The following is a 12,447-nucleotide window of genomic DNA, read 5'->3' as shown; positions in this document are numbered from 1 at the left end:
CCCGTTCATCATATTGGAAGAACCATATAACCATCAAAATCCAAACGTACCGAACAACAAGAATCAACCTCTACCGCCAGGCTGACCAAAAAAACAAACAGGTACAAGGCGTTTTTTTTTAACATTGGATAATTATGCTATTATAACGATAGCCACGAGCCATATATAACGATTGAGATTTGAGGGTAATTCTTATAATTATTTTTTCTGCAATTAAACATTTGTTCAGTAATTTATATATGTACACTTTAATTTTTTTTTTGTTCAAAAATGTTTTCTTATTAACACATGAAAAATAAATAAAAAAATTATTTAGTTGTAGGCATCTAAAGATAGAAGTGAATGTGTGTTCAGCCCAAACTAATATGGGCCTTATCGAAATTAATATATAGCCCATCATTACTACAACCATCTCGATTGTTCAACGAGGAAAAGGAAGGGAAAAAAAAATCGGGTAGATCTGGGCCGTTCCTCTTGTGAGAGAGAAGAAAACCCTAATAATCGGACGCCTCCTCTCTTCTTATATAAATACTTTCATCCTTCTCTAAACTTAAAACCATTCAGTTAGTGTTCCGTCTCTCTTACAAGTCTGTCTGATTTCATCTAGTATGTTCTCGTGTCGTAGTTGTTTTATGTTGTGTTATCATATAATCCGATTTTTGGGATTGGTTAGTGATGATAAATCCAAAGGCTTGTTTCTCAAAACATTCGCAGTGGCCGCCTAAGAGCTTTCGCCTTTCGCCAGGCTTGAGAGTTAATGCTGCTTCTATCCTTCCTTGGATGTCTGAAACTTAGTATTATTGTCTTTAATTCTAATTTGCATTAGTTTTAGTTTATTACATTTGGGGCTTAGTTTAATATTAAGTTCTATTTTAGCTGAATTTGGTTTCTTAGTGCTAATAGGATTGAACAAAGTCCCAAATATTGTAATCCATCTGTTTCACTTTGTCAGCAGACTTAATTGGTGTCTTGCTGATCATTTTATGATGGGATATGATTTTGATTTCTTAGAATTTGTATAATTGGTCGATGATGATAAACGTTTAAGGCTTGTTTCTCAAAACATTCGCAGTGGCCGCCTAAGGCTTTCGCCTTTCGCCGGGCTTGAGAGCTTATGATGTTCTTATCCTTCCTTGGATGTCTGAGACTACTATTTTCTTTTTTTTGTTGTTTTTATTATTTTTTGTGATCGGTTGATGAGGATAAACCATAAGGCTTGTTTCTCAAAACATTCGCAGTGGCCGCCTAAAACTTTCGCCTTTCGCCAGGCTTGAGAGCTAATGCAGCTTTTATCCTTCCTTGGATGTCTGAAACCGATTCTTATTCTATAAATGTTGTGTACTTGTTTAATGAAAGATCTATGAGGATAAATGTTTAAGGCTTGTTTCTCGAAACATTCGCAGTGGCCGCCTAAAGCTTTCGCCTTTCGCCGGGCTTGAGAGCTAATGCAGCTCCTATCCTTCCTTGGATGTCTGAGATCTTTCGTTTTTGAAATAGTTTTCTGTTCTGGTTTTGTTGTTTATTGTATATTATCTATCTTGTTTGTGTTTGCTCAATTGTGCAGGTGTTTCTCGATGTTTGCCCCGTTGCTTTGCAATCTCTTGCAATTTTTTTTCTAGCATTGCTGATAGAAGAAAATAAAATTTATTTTTCTTGTACTTGTATGTTGTAAAATCCATCTCTTGTATATAAAATCCTAAATAAAAAAATTAATGTTGTATCTATAGTCGACAATCTTCCATTTGTAAGATCCATATCCTTGTATTCTTTAATTATTCAGAATATTCATTATTGAGACCGATGTAACCTATAAAACCTCTCTCGATTACTAACGTTAGTTATCGTTTTCATTCTAATACTAATGTAAAGCGCCTCCCGGTCCTTTATTTGTCATATCTAGCTGAAACTACCTGCCAATGATAAAAATATATAATTATGCTGCTAACAAGATCATGCCTGATTGTACGAGCTTCTATCCTTCCATGCATGTCTGAGATATTTCAATCATTCTTGCTTGCACGTCTCTCTTGTTTTATGTTAGCTCAATTGTGCGTTTGCCATGTTGCCTTTCAAGTTCTTTAACAAGAGTTCATGGTTTCTTGTACTTTTGTAGATTGTAATATAATAATGGATGATATAATAAAGAAATTATTGTATCATTGTAAGATCTCATCTCCTTGTATCTATATATAATAGCAAATTTTAAATTCAACAGATATATTTACTCTGATACCGGCATCGCCGACGATTCCAATAGCTGTGATTATCATTCATCAGTAATGGAATCAATCCAAAGGCATGTTCCATCAGCTATGCCCATCTCTCTTCCGGTCTCCTTGTGGTCTTGCCGGTCTCTCTGCCGGTATGGCTATTGGAATCGTCGGCGATGCCGGTATCAGGTAATTGATAAAACCCATGTTCTCTTAATGATCATGTTTATGAAGTTGAACAGAATCGTTGTTGTGATGTGTCATGTGTGTTGCTTGTCATATGCCACTTAGAGATATGTGTTTGGCTTTGTAATAATGTGACGTGATTTTTGTGTGGTTGCAAAGCGAATGCACAACAACCAAAGCTCTTTGTGGAATGATTCTGATTCTCATCTTTGCTAAAGCACTTTCGCTCTACGGTCTTATTGTTGATATCATCCTCTGTTCTCGTGCTGGTCAGGCTAGAGTCGAGATAACTCTGAAAGTGTTTTAATGTTTTTGATATTTTTCACTTTCAATATTCGTGGAATTGTGAGCTTTGAGTTCTCATGAATAGCAAGCAAAAAAATCATTTGATTTTGGTTTAAAACATCAAACCATAATTCAATTATGTAAATATAATAGAATTACAATATCATTAAACAAAACAAAACTTGATTGAAAATTAACAAAAAAGACATAATTAATTTGTAACAAAATAATAGTTATTCAGTCCTCGATTTTAACTCTTGCACCAATCAAGGCAAATTGCAATACCCACGAGAATGATGAGTAGCACAACGAACGCGGCAATGGCTAATAATGGGATGAAAGTTGGATTCATTTTCTACTTTTTTTTCGTTCACCAAACTTTTCAGTCTTTATAAGTTTTCTTCTCTTTTTCGTTTTACCTAGCAATCAATTATATACATATATATATATATATATATACACATATATTGTTGATTCTGAATTTACATTTTTGTGGGTAAGTCACAGAATTTTGAAAAGTTTGGATTTCTTATAAAGAATTAGTAAAAATTGGAAATATTTTGTTAGAAAACAAAGTACATGGAAATTTTCTGTATTGATTCTTAGGTCTAAAATCCTTCTATTTTAACAAAGGCTTTTATCCTAAAATATAGATATACACATAATATACGATCATATCCAATCATCACTAATGTAGATATGTACATATCTCAATACCCTCTATCAAGTTGGAGAGTGTAAGTTTCTAACTCCAACTTGATAAGAAATACTGAAAATTCTTTCTTACCAAGTGCCTTCGTCAAAAATATTTGCATGTTGCTTCTTTTTCGAAACATGTTTTGTTGTAACAAAACTTCTCACGATCTCATCCCTTAGACATTATTTAAAAAGTGATTTATCATGTGTCATCATCACATTTATTTTGAAAAAAAAAAATTATGACATAGAATACTAACAATGCTAACATGACTTGAAGTTAATTGTGTCATGAACATTTACATTTAATGTTGATTTCTATTTTCTGTAAAGTTTTTGAAATACTACTCATAGATCATCATTAATAGTAGAAATATAAATAAATAATATTTAAAATTTTTTAAAATATTCTTTTATTTTATTTTTTAAAATTTATATCATTTTTATTACTAAATTTTTTTTCAAAATTTATGCAGTTCTTTTTAAATGGTCATTTTCTAATCTCAATACCATAAGTTTTTTTAATATCTAAATTTGTTTAGAAATATTATTGAGTAAAAACTTTTCAAAATTATATATATATATATATAGAGAGAGAGAGAGAGATATATTATTAAATATTTTTTTAAATATTATTAAATATTATTAAAATAAAGCAAATAATAAAATCTAAAATTATCAAAATGTTCTTTTAAAATATAATTTAAATTCTAAAAGTGGTGCATGAAAACACCTAATCTCCTATCAAATGTTACTTAATTCCAACATGCTTTGTCCTTTTATGGAAAATGGGATTAGCTGCTCATATGAATAGCCGAAGTGTTATCACAATGAATCTTAATTGGTTTGTGTTTGTCAAAACAGACGCCAAATGTAGTCAATAGACTCTTCAACCAAATCATCACTTTAATTGTATCCGACATTGCTTTCTATTCTGCCTCCGTCTACGAGCGAAAGTCTATGTCTTGTGTTGAATGTTTTCCAAGAAACCAATGACCCAACTAACTGAATAAACCATGCCGTTTAAAACATTTTCGTGTGATGGAAAAGGCTCCTCAATCTGCATCACACCAAGCACTCAAAGTCAAAGTCTGCATTGCCTTAAGTAACATTCTTTGTCTTGGGTTCCATATCATATATCCTACCACACAAATGGCTGCATCCCAATGCTCCTTTTCCGGAGCTTACATAAATTTGGAAAGAGTACAAATTGCTTACGGCAACTCAGGTCTAGTATATATAATAGGGCAATTTTCTCAGATAGTCATTTTTAAGTTTTTGTCACAAAATAACAATCAAACAAGAAAATGACCAATATAGCATTTTTATTTTGAAATTTTTAATATTTATTTTTTATTTTTATAAATTTAAAATTCTATCTCCAAAATTTCACCTTTTAACTCTAAACTTTAAGTTCAGATTAGTTAACCCTAAGATAAAAATACATGTTTATTTTTTAATAAAACTTATTTTGGTCATTTTCTTCATTGAAGGTTATTTTAATGGCAAAAACTTAAAATGCTATCCTTGAAAATTTCTCTATATAATATTAATAAAAAACAATTACCTAACTGTTTTAATGAAATTTATATTGTCTGACAAGGTTACTTTTGCTTTCATGTGTCAAAAGATCGAGTATTTTCGTTAGGCATGAGCATTCGGATAACCGGTTCAGATCGGATCGGGTTTTTCAGATTTTGGATATTTCGAAACTAGAGAAACTGGTACCGATCGGATAATTTAAAATTCGGTTCTGATACGGTTCGGTACCTGCCGGATCCGGTTACATCCAAAGTAACCAAAAAATTAACGGATTCGATCCGGTTCTTTACCAAACCATTTAATTCGATAGAACCGAATATAATCCAAAAGAACCAAAAATATTCTAAATATCCGAAAAACATAAACAAGAGTTAAAAGATAACTAAAATTATAATACGATAACATAACATAACCATTTTAATATAACCAAAACAAAGATTAATCTCCAAAATGAAAACAAACATAATAGATTTCTAAGGTTATCTTAATTAAGGTTTAATTCAGGTCTTTCGGATATCCATACGGATCCCCGATATACATGTATCTAATCCGGTATCCGACCAAATTTTAAACTTTATCCAACCGGGTATTTTCCTGTATCCGAATCTGATCTGAAACCTGATTTTGGGTAATTCGGATCTTCGGATCTGGGAAATATGCCCATGTCTAATTTTCGTGATGGAGATGGATTTACCTCTAAATTTTTACTCAACCTCTAAATGAGAAATCTTTTAAACCATTCACTCGAACTACCCCCGGAATTTATTTATTTTTTACCGTGACGTTTGCGTAACCGATACCGTACAGGCAAAAGAGAGTCGAGCTTTCTTATAACCTTCCAGATGACTTGAAGGGTTTTAGGTTTCTCAAGCGATTAGAGAGCTTCTCTCTCTCTCTCTCTCTCTCTCTCTCTCTCCAACGTTTTGACAATGGTTCCTCGTCGAGTTTCCGACACAAAGGCGATTGTCCGTATCCTCACCCAAACATTCAGGGCTTCGCAGCTGTCCGTCGCCTCTCTACTCGGAGTAGCTGGCTTCTTATACGCCCTAAAGTCCGGTAGATTCCGCAACCTAAATCTCTTATTCTCCGGTACAAGACAAGACGACGAAGATGATGATGATGATGATGATGATGCTATGCTCGTACCGGGCCTTCAAAATCTCGGCAACAATTGCTTCCTCAACGTCATCCTTCAGGTACTCGAATAGTATTTTGATTATGGACTCTTCCATCTTTTTGTGTAATCTTTACCTTTAAACAGGCTCTTGCGAGCTGCAAAGACTTTCGGAGTTATCTTCAATGGGTTATAGATGATGCTAGTGAAACTGATGAACAGTTCCCTCTTACGCTTGCTTTGTCTGATTTATTACAAGGTCTGTCTCTCTCTCTCTCTTTATCTTTTGAGTTAGAAAATGGTATTAACTGACAGTTAATTAATCTTACTGCCAGAGCTCTGCACTGTTGGAAGAAGTCACTCTGTATCTAGCCCTCGTCAAGTCATGTTGGCATTGACTCATTACGTCAGAAACTTCAATTTGACTTGCCAACAGGTGCTATAAATACTTGAGTTTGATCATATATTTAGTCTGTAAGCTAATGATCTTGTTTGAAACATTAGGACGCTGCAGAAGCGCTTCTCCATCTAATATCTTCTTTGCAAGAAGAGATTGTTGTTTGTTATCGTCCTACCAAAACTAGTAATCTTTCGGATATAATGTTTTCTCGCAACTTGAGAATGGTTGCTGCGCCTAGTGAAGACGGTCTCAATGATTTGAAGAGATGGCATAAACATTTGCGTGGACCGTTCGATGGGATTCTTGGTAGTACGTTGATGTGTAGAACTTGTTCTTCTCAGGTGATTAGGCTTTATTTTTTTTAGATAATCTCAATCTCACCCTTTTAATATTCTCTTAATATTTTTCTTGGATTTTTTGTAGATTTCGTTGGAGTTTCAGTTTTTTCATACGTTGCCTCTTTCTCCTCTACTATATAGTGGTAGTTCCAACATTGTATGTGTTACGGAAGGTCCATTCTCTTCATTTTTTATTACTATTTTTGTGGAATTTAAAACTTCTTCAGAAAGAACTTTTCTCAAGCTTTTTTCGGTTTGCTCTTAGGTGTTGGGATGCACTTTGGAGAATTGCTTGAAGAAGTTTCTTGGCGCGGAGAAAGTGGAAAACTACTTCTGCCATAGATGCTGGCATGTTGCTGCTGTGAAATATTCATCTGCGATGAGAGCAGCTGAGACAGATATCGAAAAGATCAAGAACTGTGGTGGAGACGACAAATGTGACTGTAAAGCTTCTCATCATCTTCATAGAATGCCATGGTCAAACAGCTATTCCTTTATATTAAAGCAATTAACCATTGCCCGTTTCCCAAAGGTATTTATTTACTTACTGAAACTAGACTCGAAAATTTAGATTGAAGCCTGAGAAAGTGTTGAATTGTTTACAGCTTCTATGCGTTCAAGTGCAACGTGCTTCATTGAACATGTTTGGAGAGTCGGTCAAGCTATCGGTAGAGACTCTTTGCCTCTCTACATGAGTCATATTTACTACTACTACTAGTTGTGTTCTAATCTGAGTTTATGAATATAGGGACATGTCGCTTTCCCGCTTGTCTTGGACCTCTCCTTATTTTCACAGTCTTCAATAGGATTAAACATAGAAAAGAATGAGGTGTCACAGTACTTAAATCCTGAAGCATCATCAAGAAACCATGGTGGCATGTATAGGCTTGTGACAGTGGTGGAACATTTTGGTATGACCGGAAGTGGACACTATACTGTTTATAGAAGTGTGAGACTAGCATCACAAGAAGATGAAGATTGTGAGGAATCGAGGTGGTTCAGTATATCTGATTCAGAAGTTGGCAGAGTATCGGAGAGTGATGTTCTTGGTGCTGAAGCTAGCTTGCTCTTCTATGAGAAGCTTTAATCAAGTAGGCAGTTTTGGTGATTCGTTTGGATTTGAGTATTGATTCCTGTGTTTCCAAGTTTATTTTTTTGTGAACTTGACGTAGTGAATATTAATATAACTAGTGGTTGAAGAGTTTTTCTTTATGTAACACTCATGTAGCACTTTAATTTTTTTTTTTTTTTTTTTTGAAAGATAAGATGATAAAGTAAACTAAAAATAAAAGTTGAGTTTTTCATCCAATAGCTCTTTTTTTTTCAGAACATTTCAAATATATTTTGTTTATCATAATGAGCTGACCAACCTAATGTTCATTTAGTTATGTGGTGTGGATAGAGTAAAAGATTAAATGGTGGGTGAAGTTGTTTTTTCGACTAACTTGTATTTATGGATTCCCATGTAGCCAAACAATCCACTAATGTATTAACACTGATTTAGTTATGGAATGGTGTTACACTATTATTATTGAAACCAAACCATCCTTTATGTTTTGTATACAATTGATATTTTATAATATGTGATCCTTCATTATAATGGCAATCCACAGCCAAAATTCAAAAACATTCTCGTTTGTGTGTATCACTTTCGATAACATTATTCATTAGTCCAAAAATATATGAATCCTGTAATCAAGTAATGCCAAATAAATTAATTATATATGCTTCAATATCTTAAATGCAAAAAAAAGAAAAGAATATAATAACTTTGTTATTTAACATATACAATAGAAGCATGGACGTGGGAGACTTCAGAATAAATATTAATTACCTTGTTTTATGATGTAAAATGTTATATTTAAAAATCACAAAAATTAAAAGACTTTCAGTTTCAGTAACTCTAAGATTTTTAGGATTTATAAGTTTGCTTATAAATATATATAGCCAAACTTTTCAACTGTTAAAATTTAAGATTTTTAGGTTGACTTTTAACTTTACTGAAAGCTTTTCTCTAGCAAAGATCAATAAAATATAGATTAAAAATGATTTAACCAAACTTAAAAGTCAACCTAGAAATCTTAGAATATCTTACAATTTGGAAATCAAAAACCTTATAAAATTAAACAGAGATAATTTCTCTGTGATTCTAATTTCAGAAAACAAATTTATACCACATTTTGTTATTTTCCATTTTGTTCTATAAAAAGAGGAATCATGTCGGTGCCATATATGTCAAAATTTACATGAAAGGAACGAATAGGAATGTAACATCCCCCATCCCTCCCCTCGCGTCCTTCTCCTTCATAGCGAGGTCCTATGAAACATTCCTGTATGAAAAACAACAAATTGAGTTACTAGACATGTAACGACCAAAGAGTGTTACTAAAAATGCAAGCAAGTTCCCAGGGTTTTTTGAGGCCGTAATCTTTCTGTGTTTATTGATTTTGTTTTACTTTACCTGTGGATTCATTGTAATGAGCTTCAATGCTTTTGAAGCTTTATTTTATCTTCTGAAGGTTCCACTTCCCGTAGATCTTTTACCGCAGCACCAAAGCTTACGCTGTCTCCATTTGTAAACTTTCGGGACGACAAAGATAAGCCAAAATCAAATGGTCCTCGTGAGTCAGCCTGCATTTAAGAAAATCATATATCAATTATTCGGAACCCAAACTGTAGTTTTAACCAACTTGTTTGATTAAGGTGAGTCTTCCATTTAAGTATTTAATTATACAGCAAATAAAGCAGAGAGACCAGACAGTTAGAAATCTCACTTACCCACTTGATTCCTGAAAATCCAAGGCTGCTGTCCTGATTAAACACCCCTGAACCAAACAACCCTTTTGCAGGTTTAGACTCATCTTTCTGTTGCTGCTCCTCAGTTTCTTCACTTACCTGACAGAACTCAAACCACATAATCACGAGTTTTAAGTTATAAACTAGTCAGAAATGAATACTGAAAAAATTAAAACATGGGAAAGGTTTAACCTGCTCAAGAACCTTGGGTGAGGTTGTAGTGCGCTTTCGGAATGAAAATGCATGGCATGTGTCTTCTGCGTCGAGTATAGACGAATGTGACAACTCGGGAGGAGGACGTGCATGACATGGACCTCGAGGCTGATCTGTTGTTTGGTTTACAAGGAATGCATCTAATGAATCAGAGATTAGAGGTAATGGTTGTTGTGAGGTAGCTCCCCTGGTCTCCCAAGTTTTGTTACTCCACTCTCCTCGTGATGATGCTTCAGAAAGAAAGGCTCCAATGCTAACACTTGGCTGCTGATTACCGCTATTATTATGAGTTGATGCTTCTTTACTGCGTCTGCCTTGTAAAGATGCCTCGGAAAACAGACCTCCAATGCTTATGTTTGTAAGATTCTCGTCCCAGAGAGTTGGGTTCGCGTTTGAATTTTTAGAACCGTTCCCGAAGTTCCCCTTCAAAGATACTTCAGAAAGTAAGCCGCCAATACTTAAGCTTGTTAAACCATCATCCCATTGAAAAAATGTTGGTCCAGATCCGTTATTTATCTTCTTCTCCTGGTTAAACAAAAGTTGTCAAGTATAAGATTTGAGTCCAAAAACAAGAGAAAAACAAAACTACTTTTACTAAGCATACCGCTGCTGACTCGACTGGTCCATCAGGTGGAGTGTGTTCAGAGAGAGGCGGGTCAGTCACTTGAGTTAGGTTATCTAAACCAAACATCTGCTTTCCATTCTCTCTTTTGTTACAGAAGATGTTCTGAGGTTCTACATTTGGAAAACAAGTGATACTCGGAGTTGATGGAGATGGCGGTTCATCTGTTTTATTACAAGTCTCAGAGGACCATCCATACCTAAACGAAATAAACACTCATAAGACGCGGCTATGCTTATAAAGATGCGTTGAAAGGTATAATACAGATGCAAACCTTAAGCGGAATAGGGATGGAGCTCCAATAGCCACATAGACATCCTTAATCGTAATGCTGCTGTTTGGTGTCCATTTAGGACCAGAACTACTCGATTGATCAAATGGGTACAAGGTAGGATCTCCCCGAGCTATATCTGAGCTTCCCCATTTACAGTGAATGTGTTGAAGCACTGAAGAAACCTTCTTCCGTGAGCTAAGAGTGAGTTCCAAATATGGGTGAAAGCCATCCTTTCAAAGTTTCAAAAAACAAACAAAGTTAGAAAAACATCAACCAGAATGCGTATACTTAAGTCCATGTCTTGTAGTCAGATACCTTTTCTAATCCTTGACGTGTATGAGCATCCACAGGAAAAAGCTGCAACTTCATTTTTCCACAACGTCTAACCTCTTTGTCCGAATGGAGAGCAAGAACAGGTACTTGTTGAGCCCCGTCTGGAGAATCAGAAGGGGACTTCCTCTTCTCTCTTTTACTATTATGCTTCCCTATAAGAATGCCAACAAATCCTTGATAAGAAGATAAAAAACAATACAAGTCTGTCATCCTTTTGGACTTTCTTAGTAGTTGTTTTCATACACTTGTTGGCTCTAGTGAATTTTCCTCTCGCTTTGATCTCCTTTGAGGATTCAGTTGAACTCTCAGTCTTCTTTCTAGCCATTCTGGAAAAATAAAAAACAATCAAAACTCAAAATCTAAACACCTCGCAGATCTAGATTCATCCACAACGGAACTAATCCTAAGCACATAGTTACAATCAAAATCAATTCAGAATTGTTAAACAACACACGGTTAACAAATACAATCAAATCGTCAGGTTCTTCAGTAGCAAAGCCTCCCCGATTACTCAGGATCCAAACCTAGAAATTCAAATCTCGACTTAATCCACTACCGAACGAAAACTCCAGAGATAACTAAATTCAAAATTATGTTCTAATCGGAACCCTAGGAATCCAGAGCTCGATGATCCAACCGAACGAAAATCTCAAAATCAATTAAGCATGACGAAATTCAAATTCGTAACTATATATAACAGCTAAAGAGCATGAGAATTACGGTAACGTCTCAAAATCAATCAACAGGTGAACGATCGGTGGAGAAAAGTCAAAATAAAACAAAAAAAAGAATCGGGAATTAAAAAGTATCTGAGAGGTCGATACAGTCACAAACCTCATCTGTTATCGAATCTGAGACGCGAAAGAGAGCTTACTGAAGGAGAATACGATGGAGCTGTCAGACGAAGACCTTCGAGAAGAGGCGATCGGCAAAAAAAAAAATCTCCGAGAGCAGCAGGGAGTGGAACAAAAAGTAAGGGCGGGAATGAAAACGTTGAAAATAAAATTCCTCCCTCCATTGCTTTTTCTATTATACCATCAAAACGATATTCAGAATTAATTTGAGGTCGGTTTGTTTATATGGGCCGAATGTGCGGCCCGTTAATTAAAATCTTAGTCCACCAGCTTCAATCTTAATTGATAGCGTGACATGTTTTTTTTATATTCTGAAATTTAAAGCAGATTGGTTGCTTCCGAGACGGTATAATTTGGTTGACACATTCAATGCTGCTTCACACTTTGACGTACTAACAAGGAAGATACGTATGAGTTTCTTTCGCCATAATGTAAGCTTTTAGTTAAAACTATGGTATGTGATCTCTCTCTCTCTCACTCTCTCTGGAATTGATTTTTGTCAAGTATATCAATTCGACGTCATTTTCAAAAACTATTTGTAGAATCATGGTTAATTTGATTTTATGCGATTTATTCAATAGGAA

At 34.7% G+C, this 12,447-nt stretch overlaps 2 protein-coding genes and 5 non-coding genes across 7 annotated transcripts; 6 read left to right on the top strand and 1 right to left on the bottom strand.

The window, feature by feature from the left end:
• Positions 1 to 667: 667 nt before the first annotated feature.
• Positions 668 to 792, top strand: LOC125577504. Its single transcript, XR_007315913.1, has one exon. It is a non-coding gene; the product is annotated as a small nucleolar RNA SNORD14 (small nucleolar RNA).
• A 101-nt stretch (positions 793 to 893) lies between these two features.
• LOC125577493 lies at positions 894 to 997 on the top strand. The gene has a single exon (XR_007315904.1). It is a non-coding gene; the product is annotated as a small nucleolar RNA snoR99 (small nucleolar RNA).
• Positions 998 to 1,024: 27 nt separating this feature from the next.
• On the top strand, positions 1,025 to 1,149 carry LOC125577511. Its single transcript, XR_007315920.1, has one exon. It is a non-coding gene; the product is annotated as a small nucleolar RNA SNORD14 (small nucleolar RNA).
• A 42-nt stretch (positions 1,150 to 1,191) lies between these two features.
• Positions 1,192 to 1,315, top strand: LOC125577513. Its single transcript, XR_007315922.1, has one exon. It is a non-coding gene; the product is annotated as a small nucleolar RNA SNORD14 (small nucleolar RNA).
• A 40-nt stretch (positions 1,316 to 1,355) lies between these two features.
• LOC125577512 lies at positions 1,356 to 1,480 on the top strand. Its single transcript, XR_007315921.1, has one exon. It is a non-coding gene; the product is annotated as a small nucleolar RNA SNORD14 (small nucleolar RNA).
• Positions 1,481 to 5,654: 4,174 nt separating this feature from the next.
• LOC106361504 (ubiquitin carboxyl-terminal hydrolase 27-like) lies at positions 5,655 to 7,981 on the top strand. Its single transcript, XM_013801255.3, has 8 exons — positions 5,655 to 6,115; positions 6,181 to 6,292; positions 6,369 to 6,469; positions 6,538 to 6,774; positions 6,857 to 6,928; positions 7,037 to 7,303; positions 7,377 to 7,439; positions 7,520 to 7,981. The coding sequence occupies exons 1-8, from the start codon at positions 5,849 to 5,851 to the stop codon at positions 7,856 to 7,858; spliced, it is 1,458 nt and encodes a 485-aa protein (XP_013656709.2). The 5' UTR covers positions 5,655 to 5,848; the 3' UTR covers positions 7,859 to 7,981.
• Positions 7,982 to 8,817: 836 nt separating this feature from the next.
• LOC106359971 (TSL-kinase interacting protein 1) lies at positions 8,818 to 12,020 on the bottom strand. Its single transcript, XM_048737865.1, has 9 exons — positions 11,844 to 12,020; positions 11,253 to 11,335; positions 10,992 to 11,161; positions 10,677 to 10,906; positions 10,385 to 10,601; positions 9,760 to 10,305; positions 9,550 to 9,666; positions 9,233 to 9,402; positions 8,818 to 9,101 (listed from the first exon to the last, which is right to left on the bottom strand). The coding sequence occupies exons 1-8, from the start codon at positions 11,846 to 11,848 to the stop codon at positions 9,256 to 9,258; spliced, it is 1,515 nt and encodes a 504-aa protein (XP_048593822.1). The 5' UTR covers positions 11,849 to 12,020; the 3' UTR covers positions 8,818 to 9,101; positions 9,233 to 9,255.
• Positions 12,021 to 12,447: the final 427 nt, after the last annotated feature.

This window comes from Brassica napus, chromosome A8 (assembly GCF_020379485.1).
Source record: "Brassica napus cultivar Da-Ae chromosome A8, Da-Ae, whole genome shotgun sequence".
NCBI lineage: Eukaryota > Viridiplantae > Streptophyta > Magnoliopsida > Brassicales > Brassicaceae > Brassica > Brassica napus.
Note: the sequence above shows the minus strand (reverse complement) of the source record. Positions and strands in the feature narration are given on the sequence as shown.

Bases quoted from the DNA above. Each gene is read 5' to 3' on its own strand.
- LOC106361504 (XM_013801255.3), top strand. From the start codon at position 5,849: ATGGTTCCTCGTCGAGTTTCCGACACAAAGGCGATTGTCCGTATCCTC. The intron at 6,293-6,368 runs GTCTGTCTCTCT...TCTTACTGCCAG, and splicing joins TTTGTCTGATTTATTACAAG to AGCTCTGCACTGTTGGAAGA. The intron at 7,304-7,376 runs GTATTTATTTAC...AATTGTTTACAG, and splicing joins CCATTGCCCGTTTCCCAAAG to CTTCTATGCGTTCAAGTGCA.
- LOC106359971 (XM_048737865.1), bottom strand. The intron at 11,162-11,252 runs GTATGAAAACAA...GCATTCTTATAG, and splicing joins ATTCACTAGAGCCAACAAGT to GGAAGCATAATAGTAAAAGA. The intron at 10,907-10,991 runs GTATCTGACTAC...AAACTTTGAAAG, and splicing joins CACGTCAAGGATTAGAAAAG to GATGGCTTTCACCCATATTT.